At 39.5% G+C, this 21,309-nt stretch overlaps 1 protein-coding gene across 6 annotated transcripts in view; it reads left to right on the forward strand.

Annotated features, from left to right (window-relative positions):
* The window catches only part of PBX1 (PBX homeobox 1), a 385,571-nt gene extending 368,883 nt beyond the window's left edge, over window positions 1–16,688 (forward strand). For all 6 annotated transcript variants that reach the window (XM_069231494.1, XM_069231492.1, XM_069231493.1 and 3 more), the window contains one exon: window positions 10,876–16,688. In XM_069231494.1, the coding sequence (XP_069087595.1) occupies window positions 10,876–10,968 (93 nt within the window). In that variant the 3' untranslated portion in view covers window positions 10,969–16,688. The remainder of the gene's footprint in view (window positions 1–10,875) is intronic.
* The last annotated feature ends 4,621 nt before the right edge of the window (window positions 16,689–21,309 follow it).

Consider the following 21,309-nt stretch of genomic DNA (forward strand, 5'->3'; position numbering starts at 1 on the left):
AGTACATGTAATAGCAGTGCTCAAACATATTTGTTTTGAAAATGCGCCCTACAAATAATCATTTGAGGAAAATACATAGAGGGAAGGTTCCCCATTTTTTTGTGCTAGGCAGCAAATGTTATTTATTACCTCAGTGTCCACCACATGGTGGGAGGTGACGAGCATCGTTGTCGCTTTGCTTCTAAAAACATAATCCGTGTCGGCTAATTATGTGCGAACGGGAATCGCCGCTATCCGCCGCAGTCCACGAGAAGTAGCAAGGTGTACTGGCTTTTGTTATTGAGATTGAACAAAAAAAATCAGTCTGGAGGATCCTTGTATGCATTTTATGTGGTCTGGAAAATGAACCACCCCTTGTTCTCTAGAATAGTTTTTTTTTTCACCAGGCACGTACAGTAGCTTGCCATTGTGCACTTCAGCACTGTACTTACACTACGAGATTTGGATATTGCTTCTCCCTTCATTGAATTGAGCTATTTGTATTTTTTGACTGCATAACGCAAGGGGACTACATATAAGAACATGTTGGACAGTTGTTCTTGATGCTGCAGAATAAACAAAACAAGTGCATGTTATACGGGAACAATAATCCATAATTCAGGGCATAAAACGAGAAGTCAAGAAATAGTAGTAACAACCCTATGTTACGCATGCTAAGCAGAAACACATGCCCCTCATCGCCACAACCATTTCGACCCAAAGAGCAGAAAGACTATCACATTTCCGATAAAACTATTGGTGTGTTCACATTGATCTCTATGCTGGTTTTCAGGTTTTCCAAGCTTCCTAAACCCCTCCTATAGTTGCACACTCTGTTTAAAGGACGCATGAAAAAACCTTGGCAGTTTTTACTAGCAAAATAAATAAAGAATTCAGATTTAAAATATTTAAAGTACTTGAACTGCAAGGCAGCATCGATCCGCAAGAAATTTAGGCCAGTTTGGCTGTTCCTTGTGCTTTGAAGAAAACATCTGTGGATTAAAACATATCTCTTGTTGAATGCCCCTTTAAAACGCAGTTCTGTTCAACGCACTCTGAAGAAAATTGAAACTCAGACCCGACTGAGGCAGCTCTTCCTATAAGCATTACACATAGAGAGGAAAAGGCAAGCTGCTATTAACTCAGACTCCACCATCCAGGAAAAGTTGGAGGGCCCAAAAGGGAGGACTCTTGTGTTTCTTGCCAAAATATTGATATAGCTTGTATGCAAGGTGACTACAACTATACAGTATTATCCCACTAATAAAAATGACAGATGCTTGAGTCGGTTGTAATACTCTGTAGAGCTAGCATATCTTTAAACAAGCATTGGCAAAGCCAGTAGGTCTATGTTGACTGTCAACTTTTTGGCTATGCAAATGCTTGTTTTGTTTGTGCCTGATTTTTATGCAAAACTTTATTACTAAAAGCAGTCAGAGACAGCTGGCCGTTCATGCATACAAATGCCTTTCACTTGTGCACACGAGGAGCTCTTGAAGTGGCCTTTGTACTACAGTTTTCAACAAAATACTCAAAGAATAATTGAGTAGGAGCATGTCACACAGATATAAATTTACACAAGTGGCCTAGTAGCAGTGTTGGTGTAGCTACCAGGGCGTTTATAAAAAAATAACAAAAAACACACTTTGGCCCACTAGTCTTTTGTGTTAAAGGGGACTACTTTTGTGTGGATGTGCCCTTGGTGCAAAGCAGAACATCTCCGTCACGGTGAAATGTGAAGCTCGCCAGTGTCCGAGGTGGGTCAGCCCTGTGCCCCATGCTGTGCGCTTTGGGGTGGGTAAGCAGTAAGAGAATTACACTACAGCAAACCAGTGGTTGAAGAGGTATTGCATCTACATGTGTGTACAATTCACACCAGAATTAAAATGATTTTTCGTGACATTAGCAAGGTCAAAATTAAACCTATTTTTAGAGCACAAGAAAGAAATGGTTTGTCCATAAATCTGTTTTTTTCATAGTGTCAGGAAAAAAGGAGAACCATTTTATCCAAATATGTCCTATGTTCTTTAGGGCTATTTAAAATATGTTCAGTACATCTGAGTCATTAAACCCTTTTTGGAAGAGGCTAACCATGAATGGTTAAGAGCTGCAGCTCCAAATGTTAAATACAAAGATCTGTTTTCTGAACATGATAGTATCACATTTATTTTTTAGCAAATACTTATTCAGCTAACACGCAGTTACACCACACATCAAAAAGGCAATTTAAAAAGATTTATTTTTGTTTTTCGCCTAAAGCTTTTCTAAGGGTCACAGTTAGAGCAAATCTTTATATATGCAGTCAGTCAGGTTCATTTTGTATATCCATTTGGAGTAACTGACATCATCCATCGAAAAGCAAAATGTTCTCCAAATATTGTCTGCTTCAGAGCAGTTCTTAGATTCAATTGGAACTGTCGACTCGCGTAATATCTCGCAGATTCCGAATTGCTGGCTCCGATGTCACTGTGCTAAGTCGAGGGGCTAATTGGAAATAATGTAACTGAACATGTGCATACAATTATGTCTGATTTCATGAGCTTTTTGTAAATAGTGAACGAGAAATCCATACAGCACCTATCGCTTTGCATCAGTATCTAACATGGCAGACAGTATTTTTTTGTTTGTACTCTCCCCTTTCGCCGAGTTGTGTAAATCGTTAGAAAAGTGTGTGAATTAAAATGTCTGCCTACTTAAGGAATAACTGGCAAATATTTGGTCCGTGTCTCCATTTTATAATAAGTATTGCACATTTTGACCGCTGTTAATTTTTCTTTTCACCCCAGAAAAAAATATATATTTTAAGGATGAAAGATTCAGAAGGCAGTGTTTAAAGAACACAATATACGTTCACAGATTCCCATTTCCTATAAGATTTTCACAGGTACAGAGTGCATTTTTGAAAAACAGAAGAAAGATGTAAGCGCGCAGTGGTAATAATAATTAACCAAGAACAACTTAATGTGTGCTTCTTTCTTCTACCAGAAATCAGTTGTACCTAGCCATAAAACAGAAAAATATCTACTAATATCTTCACAGTAATAGGCACAGACATCGAACTGAACTGACTCAACTGTGTAAACCACAAAATTGTTAGCTCTGATGTTAGCCTCAACCTTTTGATCTTACTAAATTTATATTTACATATATTTTATAATTATAGGTACTTTCATCCAGTACTCTTTTAATAAATTGGTGTGTTGTTGTGGCATTCATATTTTTCATCCACCCACTAAAGTATACTGCCCAACCACTGGCTAACTTCATTGTGAGTGATGGCATACTGCTCCTTCACATACAAAGCAATTTCCTTTTATGCCACTGGCTTCTACGGCAATGTGTGCTTTTTAAGATCAAGAATATTTTTGCTTATAGACAATGTTTTCTTTTGGCGAGGGCCCAGCAGTTCCTCAAACAATAATGAAAAACTGTGACAAAATAAAACAAGCATTTACAAAGGTAAATTTTGTGCAGTCAATGCAAGACCATTTGGTTTTGCCAATGCTTTTTGATATTGATGTCGTATTCATGTATAATGATGCATAAGCATCTGTGATTTCCTTTACATAGTAGTTTGAGAGTTCCATATATGTGAACTCTATGAAGGGTTCCTAAGACATCTGGAATTTGTGGTTGAGGAAACATCACACAAGATTATACATAAGTAATAGTCGTCATATCTCTAACAATGTCATCGAGGAGACCAGCAAAATCTTTTTTCTGTCCTTGCTAGGTATATATCTTATTCCCAGCCATCAGGGACAATCTTGCAAGGGACTGGTCTTGACTTTAGAAAAATCCCCACAGTCTCTCTGTTCTAGATTGTGGATAGTCTCATCACAGCTGAAGAATGTTTTATATGCTTGGAAGATTGTGTTTCCGTCTGACAGAGTACCTTTCCCAACCTGTTGAAAGGGTTTGAGATTCCTATAGATGCAGAAGGCAAAAAGCCATAGCCTCACACACCCCTATTCCTTAGCTCTGCCACAAAGGTGGGAAATCTCAGAAGTAACATCCTTCAGTATCTCATCTTATCTTAATTGCTTTAGATAATAATGGTGACATTCTTCTTCAATATACGTTTGTCTTTCTTCTCGCATATATTTTCATTCTGCCAGCAACAATTTTATCTTAAGTTAAGTTTTCTCAGTATCTCAGAATGTGTTTGATGATACTTAACACTTTATCTTGAAAGATTATGGAGTTGCACGTGTCCTAGTACAATGGTACTTGTCACGATCCTGCCCTCTGTGCCCTTCACACTTTTATTCGCAGTGAGGCCCTCCTCCCACCCTGACACCGGTATTTAATTAATGTCCCATATAAGGGAATACATGACCTTTCTCCCATTTTGGCTGCCAGGGACGACTCTAAACATCCTAGAAACTTGAATGAAGCTGACATAAGACAAGAACCTTTGCCTATTTTCTATAGTATTGCAAATGTCTTTATATTTTTTCTTGATCCCCTATTTCAGGTGGTTCTTACCTATTTATAAATATTAATGTTAATTTTAGAAAAAAATTGATTTCTGATGTGTGCGATTTTAATGGTTTGTATACTGTATCTTAAGTTTGCTAGACAACAATAAAATGTGATGATAAAGCCTCCTGGCCACTTGTCCCAACTTCCCCACTACATATATCTTGTATATTTAAATATTAAGTCATGTAAGCCTTTAATTTACAGAATGGCGGATATCAAGATTTCTCATCGAGGCCACCAACAAGACTTCATGAATGTCTTAAACTTAGTGAAGTACATGTATGTAATTTGTAAAAGCACAGAGAAGGTACACATGCATTGAAAGTGAATTGTTACTATTAGTTGCCGAATCCCACCCCTCCTTCCTGCCTTAAAAAACTAGAACCTGGCTAAACATCAAATCAGCTAACTATCTCCCACCCACTCCCCTACAGTCCCACCCACGTGGCCCACCCCACAACTATCTCCTTTTATTCTAGTGCATTTCAACAGTTCCAGCTTTCTATTTTCCTTAAACCTATGACTGCATTTATGAACCTCTAAACAACCAAACCCTTAACATTAACCTTGAATGTCCTGCCTACCCTCCCTTTCCCCATGTTTCACCAGCTGGCGACACCAACCAAACATCTGTCAACTCTTGCCAAACTTTTCAGGCCCCGCTGACACCTGTCTCCTGCGACAATTTATATACATGAGCCCCCTGCACACCTACCTCATTAACAGAGCCCCAACAAACCCAACGTTTCTAATACCACAGGCCTCAAACTAACCACAAAATGGGAAAGGTAGGGCAGGGAAAATAGCCAAAAATGTCTTCCTCCCAGCAGTCACCAGGTCACCCAAACCGAAAATGGTGCCAGGGAGCCCAGTTAATCCCCATAAATAACCAGGGGCTACATTGGGTTATAAATGTCGCCCAAGAATAAATTGGCAGGTCTGGGCTGCACCACCCTCCCAATCTGCCTGGGTAACAGACCTCCTTGTGGTCGGCTGTCCCCCAAACACCCCTTCTGATTTGAAAACTTCCATAGAGATATTTGCCATTGAACATTTTGTATTTCTGTTCCCAAATTTTTAACTGAGCTCTTTCATTTTTATCAACCCTCTCATATGCATTGCTTTTCCACTTCATTAGGTCGAGCCTGCAGGCAGTGCATGCGCACTGTCACTTGCGACAAACTATTGTTCTAAAAAAAATATATATTAATTAAAAAAAAAACATTAATATTGGTGTCTGAGACACCATTCTGCATATGCTTTTGCGACTTGGAAATTGTGAGTCGCACCGACTCGCAATTTCCGAGACGCAAAAGCATATCTTGCTACATCTGGCCCCACATGTCTTTTCCAGGGGCTTGCAAATGGTGCTGAGCAAAAGGCACACTGTTGCAAGTAATCAACAATTTAGTAGGCACTCCTCAGCAACCTAAATGACATGAGCAATTCATGTCATGCGATTTGTTTATGACATATTTCCTTCACACTCCAGAGTTTAGGCTGGGGAAGTCCTCTCAGTATGTGAAAGAAGCACAACATTGACACGAGTAGAGACGAGCACAATGCTCGGAAGCGAAATCATGATGTTTTGTATAGGTATAAGTACACAATATAATTGTATCATTCCTGTTGATGATTTCAACTGCTTTTCCCTACTTCTGCTTTTAAAATGATTGATTGTTAGCACCGAAAGGAAGAATGTCGTCATTTTCTCAGAAATAATCATCGCACATGCAAATTAAACAAGCATTGGCAAAGCCAATAGGTCTTGGTCTTGCCTGTGTGATGGCTATTGGCTTTGCCAATGTCTTTTAGCTATGTTGTACAGCTGTGCCTGCGTGGCATGGCTAGGGGTAAAGTTAGAAAAAAGTGCTATGACTTTATAGCAGATTTCTTTCTAGCTTTACTTTTAGCTGTGGTGCACAGCCATGCTGCTGTACAACATGGAAATTAGACTTTGGCGAAGCCAGTAGCTGTCACATAGATGAGATCTATTGGCTTTGCCAATGCTTGTTGATTACTGTTTTCATTATAAGATAAACATGACAGACAAGCAGGGATTCTCATTCTCTTCCAATTCATATTCGATCAACTGTAAATCACCCAATCTTTTGGAAAGCACATACCTGGAATTTTACTCTGGAGGCTGACAATGGTTGTATCTCCAGTTCCTTAAGGAACAAAACATCTCAGTTGGTAATTGCACACTTTATAAATCTAGGTATCTTAAATGTTCCGAAACACATTTTTTTTTTTGTTGAAAAGCCGACTCTGGCTGAAGATGTCAAAGCTCACTGAGACCACTTGGTAGGAGTAATGACATCAGTCCCCTGACAAACAATCTAATAAGTGATGACATAGTAGTACATAATACATTTAGGGCCTCATGTACAAAGAGTTTTTACGAATGCAACTCCCTAGATTCAGTAAATCTGAATGTCTGTGACCATTAAATCACTTTCTGAAATGTGCTAAACTCATTAACGATTCGAAAAACGTTTTTATGATGGTTAACTGAATGTAGGAAACCATAAAGATTCTGTATTTGGCAGGGGCATATTTAGGGCATCCTTTCCAAATACTTATTATTACTTATACGTATTAATGTTTTGCAATGGACTCTGGTCACAAAACTTGCATATTTTACCTCCAACTCAAAAGCAGTGCATAGCTGCCCATTTGTTTTTTAAACACATCCCATTTTCTTTTATGGAAAATCGTCCACATTAAAAAAACAGATTGCTTTATGTAAAAGCAATCACAGACCAGGTGGTCTGCTGACCCCAGCAGACCACCATCCATGTCATTGTGGTAAATGACAGTGGATCGCAATTTGCGACCTACCTCATAAATATTGAAGAGGGAGGTGGAATTGCAACCCACTACAATTTTGTGTTGTGAACAGACCTATTAGTTACATAGGTCGGTTCTCAAAATCAATAAAAAAATGGTAAAAGTCAGTGCTCAATTTGAAACCACTTTTTCCAAAATTGATTCTTTGTACATGAGACCATAATGCATAATGTACACATTATATTTGTTCCAAGAGTGCTACTTCGGATAACACATGAATATCACAGCATTATTATTAAGCACACATTCAACCACTTTGTATATAGGTGTACTAAAATGTGGCCCTGTAAGTCGTGAATTTATCCAATTTATGAGTGAATTAGTTTGACATTTGTGTTGTACTAAGATATAAACCGTTCTGTAGTACAATATAAACATTACATTTGGGGCTGCAGTTTGCTATATATGAAATATTCTACTCTGAAGGCAACTTCAAAAGATATTTCTGCCAAGACACCATTTGCAAGCCCTGCTATACAATATTTTTTTACTCCTTTTATCCCTCATCTCTCCCTCCACCTGCTCCTCCCCACCCCAGCGCTGGCTTATAATGACCCTCGAAACTGTAAGTGGCATTTTCAGTGCATTTGAGCAGCAAAACTCTCTTGTGACATAGCAATTATGGCTCTGAAATAGATTGGGCGCGTCACGGAAAGATAAGGGCTCTGAAAGTTTTCTGTTGTGATTATAGATTGTGACTTGCCCAAATAACAGGCTTTGGAATGAACGGCTGCCAGCAGCCCTTTTGTGACTGCTTCAGTGATGGCACGTAAATTGCTATTAATGTCCTAAGTGTACTTGAATATGCCAGTCTCTGGCATGCAGAATGGGCTCTTGTGTTACTCATTATAGAGACCAGCATGTCCAATCTCATAATCTGGTGTAATTGCTTCTACTTCTGATGGGCAGAGAGTGTAGGAGGGTCTGTCTTCAGTATAATAATGACAGTGCATCCATTTGCGTTTTCTTATCTATTTCTTGGTGCAATGTATGTTTTTGTCACCACTTATGGCAGGGTGCCTGCAGTGCTTAATTTATAAAGAGTAGGTTCTGGGTCCGAAAGCTTACTTGGAATCCCATGGCCAGAGCTATGAAATGTTTGGATTACTGAATACCAAAGCAGCGTAATCTTGATTCAACATCATGGCTCTTTCCTCCACCGCCAGACACTTGTCGCTCCTTTATCTCATTCTTTCAGATTCCTTTCCATCCCTGCTTTCTTTCTTTGTCACTGTTTTCTCATCCTCCTTCTATCCTTCTTTTTTTGTTTTTCTCTTTCTTGTACTAAGTCAAAGTCTGGTGAAAAATACGTGCTGGTCCACAACAATGAGTGATGTGGGCCATACCTCAACTGCCAGATCAAATTAAGCACTTGGGACAAGTTTAAATCTGGTAACATTAAAGAGCATTTTAGTTAAGTTGGAAGGTCTCTTCAAGAGGTTCTAAAAAATAATTATAATTGTTGTGTTATTTTCATATAAAAATCAGGCATTTAACGAGTAAAGATAATGACCTCTTTGGAACTTAATCCACAGGGAACTTTTCTTGGGTGGTCTTGAAAAACAGCACACATATAACAGAAAGAGTAGATAGATGCTTGTTTTGGGTGCAGCCTAGATGAGATGATCAGTGGTACGAGGCCAGTTTCAGAGGTTGATGTATATTAGGCACAGAAAAGCGGACACATCTCACAAGTACACTTTCCACTTGTCAAGGGGATGCAGTTTAATGGTCTGTGCTTATCAGTAGAAATGTTTGTGGTCGTTCTCTGAAAATAGAAGTTTGAGCTGGAGAAAGCTCTTTCGTTACAGCTTTAATGGCAGAGGTGACCTACCTAAGCCGAAGAAATCTGGACCCATTTCAGATGTTCAGAATAACCACTGACTGTTGGAACATTATTATCATTTAGACTCATTGTTAACTTATCTTCCTTGGATGTCCTAAACATCTGGCATGGATCTAGCATTTCTGGACTATTGTTAGACACTCCTGTCCTATACGTGGAACAAACGTATCAAATGAGCAGTCACCTGCTATTCAAGAACACGTAACTTTTCCAGCTTCTCTGAAGAGGAGTCTTGCATGGAGGGGCATTGTCTTTCCAAGTGAGTGAATACAATCACGAGTTAATTTATTTTCTTATAAGAACTGGTTGGCTAAATAAATGTGAAGTTCTTGAGGAGTTCTCTCTAAAGTTAAAATAATAATTTATAGTGTTTTGGAATAAAACCAAGTTGGCATTTTTATGTGAAAGGCTGTTTCGTATTTGTCGAATTTTATTTAAAATGCTAGAATTAGTTTTAAGCTTGACATAATGGTCTGAATTTTGCAATGCTATACGGACTTTAGGATATTTTCTGGACATCATAGTTGGTTGCCAAAATATTTTTATAGTTGTAAAAACATGGAATTGTTAGTTAAATGTTCCAAAATTATTGGAACTAAAACATTGGGACTGTCATTAATATTGCAAGAATTCTCTTTAAGAGTTGCATTTTAAACATTAAGGCTGGGAAGAGAGTTTGTTGGGATTTTCCTCAAAAGACGGATGTGCTTATAAATGCGTTTGATTATTGCAACATACACTGTATTAGATGCTGTGTTCAACTGATAGTATACATTATTTTTACCCCTCTTTATAATGATGTGCAAATTATTATGCTAAACAGCACCAGCATAGTTTGAGGACCAACAGTTTCTTAGAAGTTCTTTTGGTGCCGAAGTCTAATTGTATAAATGTGGAGCTTGTACATACAGTTTCTTATTTTCATGCTGACCTGTGACACTTTCTTTACACAATTAAAATTGAGAGTTCTGAGTGTTGAGCTATGAGTTTTTCTGTATTAAATTTGTGAAAACCCCCCTTCTCAATAAACATAAGTAATTGTTTATCATAGTATGACTGCTTACATGTTCCAACTTCTTTTTAGGATGTGTGCAAAAGTTGGCTTTTAAGTTTAAATAGTAACATTGGTACTGTCTTTCAAAAAAGTTTGAACACTTTGTTAAAGAACTGTACTTTTTTCTGAATTATTAAATACATTGCTGGTTTTTGCCCACACTTTACCATTTAAAAATAAATACATTTGCAGCTTTTATAACAAACTACCAACACTTGTTAGGAAACAATCGTTAGAAAACACCTAAACACCTGGATTTCTAATATTCTATAATAAATAAGAGGTTGTGGGTGTTTAGGTGGATGGTGTGCCCAGGTGTGTGTCCATGCCCCTGTGTGTTTGTTTAAAACTACTAAACATAATTTATTCAGAAAGATAATGAATGTAGAATTCTACAAAAGTTCTCAAGATAAATATTCTCACACAAAAAACTGTGCAGAGGTTGTCATAAACAGAAGAAGAATTTTAAAGTTCTCAGCACACCTTTTATGGCAGGCATTGTTGAGGAACAATTGATTCTTGCAACTTTGTTCATAACGTCAACCCTACAGTTTTTCAGGTTTTTTTTACTACCAAGATATAGCTGCATGACCTTTATACATTGATTTGCTGTGTGTGAACGTGTATTTTCACTGACATATATCTGTTGTTTTTTTAGGCTAATGGAGGCTGGCAGGATGCAACCACACCCTCATCAGTGACCTCCCCAACAGAAGGCCCAGGAAGTGTCCATTCTGATACCTCCAACTGATCTCCTGACCAACGCGCCCGTTACATTAACCAGGGAGTTTTCATTAACACTCAAAGCAAGTCAGACTTGGAGAGGTGAAATTACTTCAACTAAACTAAAAACAGCATCAAGAACTTTCCTCTTGATTGAGGTGCTTACAACTGATCTGGACAATTCATTTAACATTTTTTTTTTTAATTCATTTTGTGGGTAGAAAGGCCCACCTCCCAATCACCTATGGATATTTTCAACAGTCTTGGAAATGTAAAAGAAAACAAAAATTAGCAAAACGAATGGTGCATTCTCCCTAATCCTTTGAAGAGCGAGTTTTAACTTTTCGTTGTTTAATTCACACTAAACGAAGTCGGCAACCCATTTATTTAGTTTCTTTTTTTTTTTCTTTTTTTTTTACATTTCATACTACCTCTTGTGACACACGTTAACTTAGGATCTTCTTATTTTTTTTTTATATCTTTTAGGTCCACAACATGTTTGTTTCCATAAATGATTTCCTTTGGTTCAAGACAACTAGAACCTATAAGGCCACTATGTCCTAATCTCCAGTGGTTCAGTTTTGATGATGGATCAACATAAACTTCCAAGTCCGTGTCCTATAAAGCACATCAGTACCCGCAACAGTAATCCATGGATTAACCAGGGAGCCCATTGCTATAAGCCATGGGGATAGTGATTTCTGTGTGGGCGTCTCTTGTTGTATTGACATATGCAGACTGACGATGTACTGTGTTTCTGCGTGTTTCCTGGCTGAAAATTAAATGTCTTGGGTATGTGAGCGGTCCTTCTGTATGTACACAGAACATGGGAAGCCTTCTGGTTAGATTAGTTTTATTCGTAATTGGAGCAGCACTGGTCAAAACTTTTAACTTTTTTGGAATTCTTTTTTAAGACAATTAGATTGAAAATGCAGATGTCATCACTTGATGTTAAGGTAAAAGTCACTAGAAATGGTAGTGTGTCTACAAGGGTCGACAACTTTTGTGAATAGCAGTATTTCTCAATGGTATGTATGTATGAACTTAAAGTATGTAAAGCGGGGTTGCGAGATGTTAAATTGACAAAACAAGACTGCTTCAGAATACAGCCTAATATGTCAGATAAAAAGGACATGAGTTTTGTGACAGAATTATTTTTGAATGGCTGTGAAAATTGTGTGCAACATCCTCAGGGTATCTTGCTTGTAGTGACATCATCAAGAAAATGAAGTAAAAGAAAATGCCAAACAAAACTTGTTTTACACCGTTATGTTGCCGAAGGTACAGTGCTCCTGCCAAGCAGTGTTAAAACTGCAGCTATGTATGCAGGTGTTTGATTTAAACCTAGTTTGGTAAGGCGCAGGATAGTCTTTATAAAATAGTTGTCTTAAAAAGAACAAAAAATAGTTTCAGCAGAGCTCTTCTCTTTTACTCCAGACCATCATAGATGTCTGTTTCCAGTATAGAAGCCACATTGAATGGTAAAAAGTGTTATACCTTATGTTGGCATTCTAATTATTCAGTGCAATATTTTAGAGAAGTCGTATGTCCCATATTTGAGCAGAAGTGCCTCGTTTCCATCAGTTTGCAACATGCAGGTCAAAATTAAGCATACATGTTTATTCAAGAGGCAGTGGGACATAGATTGGTAGTGTACTCAACTAAATGTTGTATCGACTACATTTGTATAGTCACCTTTGAATTTTAGTAAACCACAGTGGTGCGCAGTTTCAGTGTCTTCATACATCTTTTTCTTTCAATATTTAATTAATAATGTTGTTGGTTTGTATGTCATACACTGAGGAAAATGTCCAAGAAAGGCATTTCACAAACATACCAGTGGGGAATCTCTGTACAGAAGTAAATTTACATTCATACGCACGGTATCAATCCAACCCCCTTTTCTAGTAAGGAGGTATTGTAGCAAAACACTATAAATAGTTCATCCCTAGAATATCTAAATGTATTTTCTCAGAATTCAGTTAACATCTAATTTGTGCCAAATTGTCTCTGCAGCCTTTGGCTGCTTTGAGGCACCTATAAGCATTTTTATTTGCGCAGGTAAACAGTTACACTGAAATATCTGTCTTTTAAACATACTGTTATATTTGATAACTTGCTTAACTGTGGTATATCAACTGTAAAAAAAAATAACAGACCTTTTGGTGCAAGCAAGAAATATGATATTTAGTGTATATACAAGGAGGAGCAGCACTACTGCGTGAAAAAGATCAGATACCACTGGAAATCTGTCTTTTTTGCTGCAAAAAATAGGCCATGAATATACTTAACTCAAGAAGTAAACATTTAACTGCCAGCAGAATTAAAATTCACAAATGTACTAATATATAATGTTAATTCATCAATATATATAGGAAATCCATAATCTGAAAGTGTTTTCCAGACATAAAAGAAGTGCATATTCTTTACTGTAGGTAATCCAGTGTGTTCAAATGTTTACTATTTTTTGGGCGGGGGAGAGGAAGGTAACCCATGATGGTGACTAAATGCCATTGTCACTGATTTAGCAATCAGATTGTTCCAAAGTAGTAGTTGCAATGAACAATGAGGACTCCCTTCTTAACTCCCAATCAGCTTAGAAATTGTGCAGTATAAATATATGTTGGCTCGAGTGTGGATAGTCTAGAACACTGCCAACGACATCTTGAGAAATGTTTTTCTGCTAATTCTTACAGATGATCGCCTGGGGTAAGATGCCACAACAATATGGACCTTATCCTCTGTGATCCTTTGAGGTTAGTGAAGTGGAACATAAACCATATCAACAACCATAAACCACTGCTGCCAGAAACAAATAAGTTTACCTTATCTTCTATGAAAAGTTACATATCTAACATATTACTTGAAATTCAGAGAGCTGATACACAAAGGCAAATATATATTTTTTAATTGCAACAAATGGGGTCTTAGAGAAACATTCAGAGTTGACAGTCAGTCAATAAACTCTTGTTATACAAAACAATGAATTAGGATGAGAGGCAAAGCTCAAGCACCGTACAACACTTCCAAAACTAGTATAAAGTGTTTGAGACCTGCTACAGAAATAATATCTGAACTGACTTTAAAAACCACCACTTTCTGAAAATGAATTCCCTTCAGAACATCAAAGCAATGATCTAAGAAACAAAGGAATTTCATAGTAACCACCTATAAGCATTTGTTATTTATCGAGTCATCCAAATACAATAAGTATGTTTTTGCATAATTTAAATTGGAATAGAATGTATTTAGAATGTATTTAAACGAATGCACTTTTTCTGTTCATAAAGGAGCATTCTGTGTTCCGGCTTGCTTTCTAAACAATAATTTGGTAACTGTAATATAATTTGATCCACATAATATATGATTAATGTACTTTCATAATAGTATTCCTTTCCTTATGAACAAAAAAGTATCTTCTTCAGTCAGATTAAGAACACAACATAATTACCGAAATAATTCTTACGACCAAGTTTTCTTTGGTTGTAGATCAGAACGAAAATAGCAGGTTGCAGCTTTCAAACTAACAATGAAGGCCTGTTCTGGGCATGACCTAGGTTAACATTTTTAGAAACAGGACTATCTAACGTATTTCATAGGTCAGCGTATGGCTGTTTTGCTTCTTTCTCTGAATAGGTTGATGAAGAGAGGCATTAATATTTTAAAACTCAACGTTTTGAATTTGCTTCATTTAACTAAAAAGTATACCACTGCATGGTATACACTTAACCTGCTTGAATCATAATCATAAATATTTCATTTGGAACATATTTTGAGATAAAGAGTGTATCACAGGTGTATACCATCTATCTTGTAATGTATTTACAAGCGCTTGCAGTGAAGCAAATCAAGAGAGACTTGGACCATCTTCAGGATGCACTTGAGCAATTTCTGGTTAATTCAGTTTCCACTTGAATACTTTGCAGATGCCTTTGTGGTTACTGTACAAGTCAGCATCTTTTTACGTTGTGATTTACTGTGTTTTCCAAAATAATCCTCATCCTAGTGTGATGTTATTTTCTTATGATATGATTGGAAAGTATGTGAACACTTTCCTGGTTAGGATAAATGTATAATTTTGTATGACATAAATACTAAAGAAAAGGAGACTCCAGACTGATGCTTTCAAGTTGGATATTTGAGTTGAGGAAAAAATTGAACAAATCCCATGGCAAGATTACCTTGTAGGCACACCTCAGCAAAACCATTGCTTTGTTTTGTGCAATCTAGCCTTCAGCTCTTAAAATGTATGGGTGTACATGGACACACCTCAGGGGACCAGGTTGCCGCCTTTGAACATTAAAACTATATTCTCTGCCTGGCTTGGCAGGGCTGTTATGTTGTGACTCTGTATCACCTATGAGAACAATCGCTGATGCACCACTGTCCATCAATAAAGCTACCAAGCATGAATGGGATTCTTGGACATTGTAGTTATTCCATCACCTTCAGCAGAGCAAAGGGTTAAGAATTAGGAATGTTCGGTTACTTTCTTATACCGTACATGCCATCACAGAGCATAAGAACTTCCATAATCAAGAGGATCCCATGCAAGAGATTGACTCAAGCTGCTTTCATGTGGTCTTCATCTGTGCTGGATCATCACATTCATGTAAAACCTATATCCAAGGGATGGAGTGGTGCCTAGAAGATGTTTTAAATGTCTTGCGTTGGGCACCGAACCTGAGTAATTCATGTGCAATGGAAAATGGGTCACAACGTGGACACAGTGACTTTTGAGTGCACGTGAAAAACTTAATTACACAGAGCACTAAAGATTTCAACTCTGGCAAATACTGGTTTATGTTATGATTTGCAGTTGTTCTGTGCATTTATAAAAATGTCTTCTGCTTTTAAGATGCTGTACATCGAGACATTTTGTCTATCACATAAATCACTGAGATGGGAAGGGGTTGTTAGACATTTTAAAAACACTTAAACAAAATCGATTTATGCTATCTCCACCAATGCTGACCCCATATGTTTGTAGATCAATGTCCCCGCCCATTTGTACTGTGTCTCCACTTGATTGAACATTGCCTTCTGCAGTACTAACCATAACTTTTTTTGTTGGGTTGCCGCTTCTACATTTTCTTATTTGATATTTGTTTTAGGTAGTTTTCATCTTGTTTATTTTTGACACCACACAAACGTGTTGTATCTGCCCAAAACCTGACTTCGATACCAAAAAACAAATATCCTGACAAAAAATATGAGCAAACAAACGGAAAAAAATCAAAAAAACAACAAAAGTGGACTCGTTCAGCTTTATTAACATTTTTCATTGTTTCTTGCGACTTGTGTCTCGTCATTTGTAGTATTGAGATGAACATTTGATGATGAATGTTCTTGTATATTCAGAGAAAAACCAAAAACGGTCTGAATTTAATAGTGTTTATATAAAAATAAAAACCCTCATAGCACGCCAATAGAATGAAGATTTAATACATTCTATTCTATGTGACCGAAACTCAGCATTTCTACATAAGTTCTAACTCCGGACTACCTACATCAGTTTTTTTTCTTGCATTTGTGAATTTAGTTCAAGAATGCTAGAGAAGTGTAGTTGTGCACTTTTAATTTCTTTCTTCATGTTTCACAATGTTAATAAAGTGACAGTAATCATTTTGTAAGCTAAAAATATGAAAAATGAAAAAAAGTTGGAATAGTTAAACATAAATAGGTACATCATAACATGTACGTTTAATAACTTTTATGAGAACCCAGAAATAAATTGTTTTTCCTGTTTTAACTTTGTTTTATTGCCTGCAGAGTGACCTCACACCAATAGAAATGTACTGATTTGGGATTTATCTCTGAGTGATGCAAGCATTAGATTGAGCTGAGAAAGATGCAGTGTGTGTGTGTGGAAGAAAGTGGCCTTCTGGTTTTCTGTCTTACTCTGTTTTGTTCATGAAAGGTATAGACCTTCAGATTACTTTTGAAAGTGAGGCCTTTTGTAGATTTATTGTGTTTCTAACAATCAATAGATAATGGTGCAATATATGTTCAGTCACTTAAATATTTGCCTGCCCTTATGAAATACATACACATCATGAAATGATATCTCCAGGAGACCCTTACAACGTGCAAATATATATCATACTTGTCTGACTTGGCCGGGCTGGTCGTCAGCACTCAAGAGTGTGGTTAAGGGAAAGAGCATGCCCAGACCTGATTGCACATGGGGCCTATGAAAGCCAGTGAATGGAAATCTCACAACAGAGTTTAAAACGGAAGAAATCTAGAGCAAATAAAATATAAGGAATGACAAGTGCATCACGTAGAGTGATGGAGTCTATCCATAAACCTAAAAGACAAAATGGTTTCCACAACCTTCCTCAGTTTTGCTCAGTCTTCTTGAAACTGAATGGCAGACGTCACATCATTGCAGAGATATTTTTTCCTTCCTTCAAACTGAAGCTGATTATATGAGGGTGGAAACATTCACAAGCTCTATGAGAGGCAGGAATGGTTTTCTTCTGGCCAGCTATTTCTACCGCACTAACTGACTTAAGAGTGTGGAATCACTGAGACAGCGTGACAAATCACCTACCACTAAGCAATATATCTTCAATGAAATGCATTCTTCTTGGATAAACCTGATCTACCAGAGCTTGGGGCTGGCTTGGCGTTGTTGGTCTGAGTTTAAGGATCTAGACATTGAGTTGCATAATTTTATTGCAACATGACATACGAGTTTCGGAGGACATGCACATGTGTTATCCCACCAAATTTGTAATTCCTTTTTTGAAAAATTGTTTGGGCGGCCTCCAGCTTGATCAACAGTAAATTTAGTAGAGTTGCCCAAGGTGATTTGCTGTCCCTCTTCTGATGACTCTAGGTGGACCAATCCTCTGTTGTTCCTACATGTATTTCATTAGATCATTTACTATGTCAGTCCGTATTTAGTGCAGGCCTGTGAGTTACTTGCTTTTCACTTTGTGGAGAACATATTCAGAGCTTCCAAGACAGGCTGTATCCTATGCATGTGATGGCCTATTATTCTGTCCCTCTAGGATGGACTCCAGAGGGACCTGCTTAACAAGGCATAAAAATTCATTAATGTAAACTATATATGTTATATCCCCTTACTCTCTTCCTGCCTAAGGGCATGGCCAAGCTGAGTAGCATGGCAGACACATAATACAAGAGCTTCAAGCTCTGAGCTTTCCTGTGTGGGGAACATTTTGGCCCGATCGGAGTTGGGCTGGCAGTGGCAGCATGCTCTGGCGACGAGGAAGTTGACACTGAAGATGGCAAATGTATCTTGAGGCCCTGCCGGTCACTACAGAACTCATAGGCAGTGAGTGGAGGGCCATGGAGTCTCCACGAGGGTCACATCGGGGGAGGCAGAAAGGTGAGGAACCCAGCCATCGGAGTGTGGCAGCGACCGCTCGGCCCTGAGTAGTGAGGTACCTGCTCCGGGGAAGAGACAGAGAGATGGAGAGCCCAGCTGGGGAGGTGCACTGGTGTCCACCAAGCCTGGAGAAGTGAAAGACCTCAGTTCCTCACGGCATCTGTCTTTGCTGCAGACTCCTCCCTAGAGGCTAGGGGTGGTGCATGGAGGGGCTGCCACCCAAAGGGAAAACACTGACGACTGGCCTCAGGCCTGAGAGAACTGTGGAATTGCCATAATTTCTTCTGGGCCTTGCCCAAGTTGCCGGTGATGTCCTGCTTCTCAACAGGTGAGGGAGCCCTGGTGGCACAGATAGGCTGTAATTCCTTCCCCCTTGAGGAGCCTCACCTGAGCACCACCCAAAGGTAGAGAGGAGGCTAGACCTCAGGCACTCACACATGGGCAACTACCACTTGACTCTCCAGAGCTGCTCGTGCTGCCCTGCCTGATGACACTCTCTTAGCACCGGTATAAGCGGGCCATGTGGTGTGGGAAAGGCTATATCATCATTGAGGGGTGTTGATCTGCCCCTCCTGGGCCTTAGTGAACAACCAAACACTGCTACTGGAGATAGAACCGGCTGCAGGGGACATCCTCCTGCGCCTCCCCTGGGGTGGATCAAGAAGGGAGCGCCGGCTACCCATCCTTGGCATACTGGGCCTGCACCAGGACAAAAGAGCCAGGGATGGCCTTACCATAATCCCAGACAAAGAGATAGGGTGAACAAAGTTGACTAAAATGATGACACCACCAGCGAAGTCTTTGTTGTGGCAGTCAGAGGAAGCCAGGGACCCGCGCGACAAGGTAAACCGGATGCCATTTTTGGCTGCAATTGAGAGCTCCAGAGTCCGCCTGAGATGAAGGTGGACACAGTTACTGAGGACAATAATCTACTTCAACAACATCATAGAAAATTGTCCAAGTGGGTTATTCTGGCGGAGTGGTCTCTGGCTGACCTTTGGCCTCAGACTTCCAAAAATAACTATAGGACCTCAAGGAGAGGTTGTGGTTCCTTGGGACATGAGCTGAGGATGTGAAGAGGAGAGCCAGATGTAGAAATGTCCACCTCATAGGCCTCCTCAAGGAGAGTGAGGGACCAACGTGGTGTATTACCTAGAACTGTGGTTTAAGAAACTGATACCCAAGGTGGAGTTCACCTCGTTTTTGTCTATTGAAAGAGTTCCCCAGGTTCTGGCGCGGCGCCACCCAATTGTCACCAAGTTTCTACACTTCATGGTGTGCTATGCAATCCTCAGGGCAGCTTACCTAACCCAATTCGACCCTTCCAAATAACCACCAGACCTTCCTTTTTCCAGATCACACCCTGGCGGTTCAGTGCTGGTGGGCCTCTTTTCTGGAGGTCAAATGCAAATTCAGAGATCTGGGACTTAAGTATGCCCTCCTTTTTCCCTCCAAATTGAATGTTTTCTCAGACAGCAACTCATTCTTCTTCATGGAGCCATCCGAGGCCTAGGACTGGTTGGAAGCCATGATGCCTGGATGGGAATCCCCAATCAGCGGAATCTCTGCCACCAATGAGTACGATAACGCTGACCTGGATGTACATCAGCCTCAGTTACACAGTCACCCGAGCAAGTCCAAGACGGCCGCTGGACTGCACTGGACATGGTGGCATCCCTTTGCGACACCTGGGGGGGGGGCATTAAGACTCATCATCAATCCTTTCTGAAATAGAGAACTCTTGAGTTTCCTGCCTGCCAGATATGGACTCCCTCCCACAGGTGACCCCCCCCCCCCCAAACGGCAGACAAAATGATATAGACTGATCAGCCACGCCATGCATAGAGTCCTTGGGACTCAGTTCTAATATACAGACCACACCTGCCCCCGGGCCCAGATGTCCCCTCTGATCTGGGCAGGGGTGACCCACTTACACTCAGTTTACTCTCCCAGGAACTTAGCCATGGGAAACCCTAGATACCTCTTTACTCCCCAACCCCCTCTCCCCCACCCCTCCCCAAAAGATGAACTGGATAAGTTGTTTGGGTGACAGGCTGTTGTCTAACTGAACTCAGTATTGTTGTTTTTTTGTTGTTTATGTAAGTCTCGGCTCTAGGACCCACACTTCGCAGCCTCCTTGATAGGCCCCCTCTCAACACCGCCCTCCTGATTCCAGCCACAGGGGCCTCCATATGGGAACAATGTGAAGGGAACTTCACCCTAATCCTATGACATTGCGGTCTTAAAAAGTGCTATTCTGTTATATCCCTGGAATGCACACTATTGCAGTCATACATTTCTGAAGTGCAAAGGGATACAGATTGCGCTTCTACAAGAGTCGCACATTGCTCAGGTTGAAGGGGCTCAACTTCAGAAACGGTGAAGGGGTCAAGTTTACAAAACAAACTATTCAACATATGCTATGAGCACCCTTTTCTGGGTGTAAATGCAGACACTGTCAAAATACAGTCACAGGATGTGGACTCAGAGGGCAGATTTGTCATCCTTAAAATGCACCTGAATGGCAACCCCTTTCTGGTAGGAAGCATGTATGCCCTAACATAGAGGAACCCCAGTTTCTACAGAGCTTATCCATTAGTTTAGCTAAATGGGCACACATTCTGTGGCTCCTGGGAGGGGACTTTAACAGCAACCTGGAACCTATTCTAGATCGATAACACTCGCCACTTCCCACGGCCCCTAGGATCACTGCTTCTAGAGGTTTACAGCTGCGGCTGCAACAATGGTCTTCGATAGACAGGTGGCATTGTCAAAACCTATATATCAGACTCCTCCTTTTACTCTCCAGTGCATAAAGTATATGCATGCCTAGATCATAGAGTTTGCTTACACTCTATTTGACCCTTTATTACGTCATGTGATCACCTGGGCGGTGAACTCTCTAAACATAACCCCTTTCCACTGGGCCTGCAGTAGGGTAAGATAGCATCCCCAATTATGATCTGGCGACTGCAGTGCTCTACTTTCAAAGACCCAATAACCCAGGAC

The sequence above is a fragment of the Pleurodeles waltl genome, chromosome 4_2 (assembly GCF_031143425.1).
Source record: "Pleurodeles waltl isolate 20211129_DDA chromosome 4_2, aPleWal1.hap1.20221129, whole genome shotgun sequence".
Taxonomy (NCBI): domain Eukaryota; kingdom Metazoa; phylum Chordata; class Amphibia; order Caudata; family Salamandridae; genus Pleurodeles; species Pleurodeles waltl.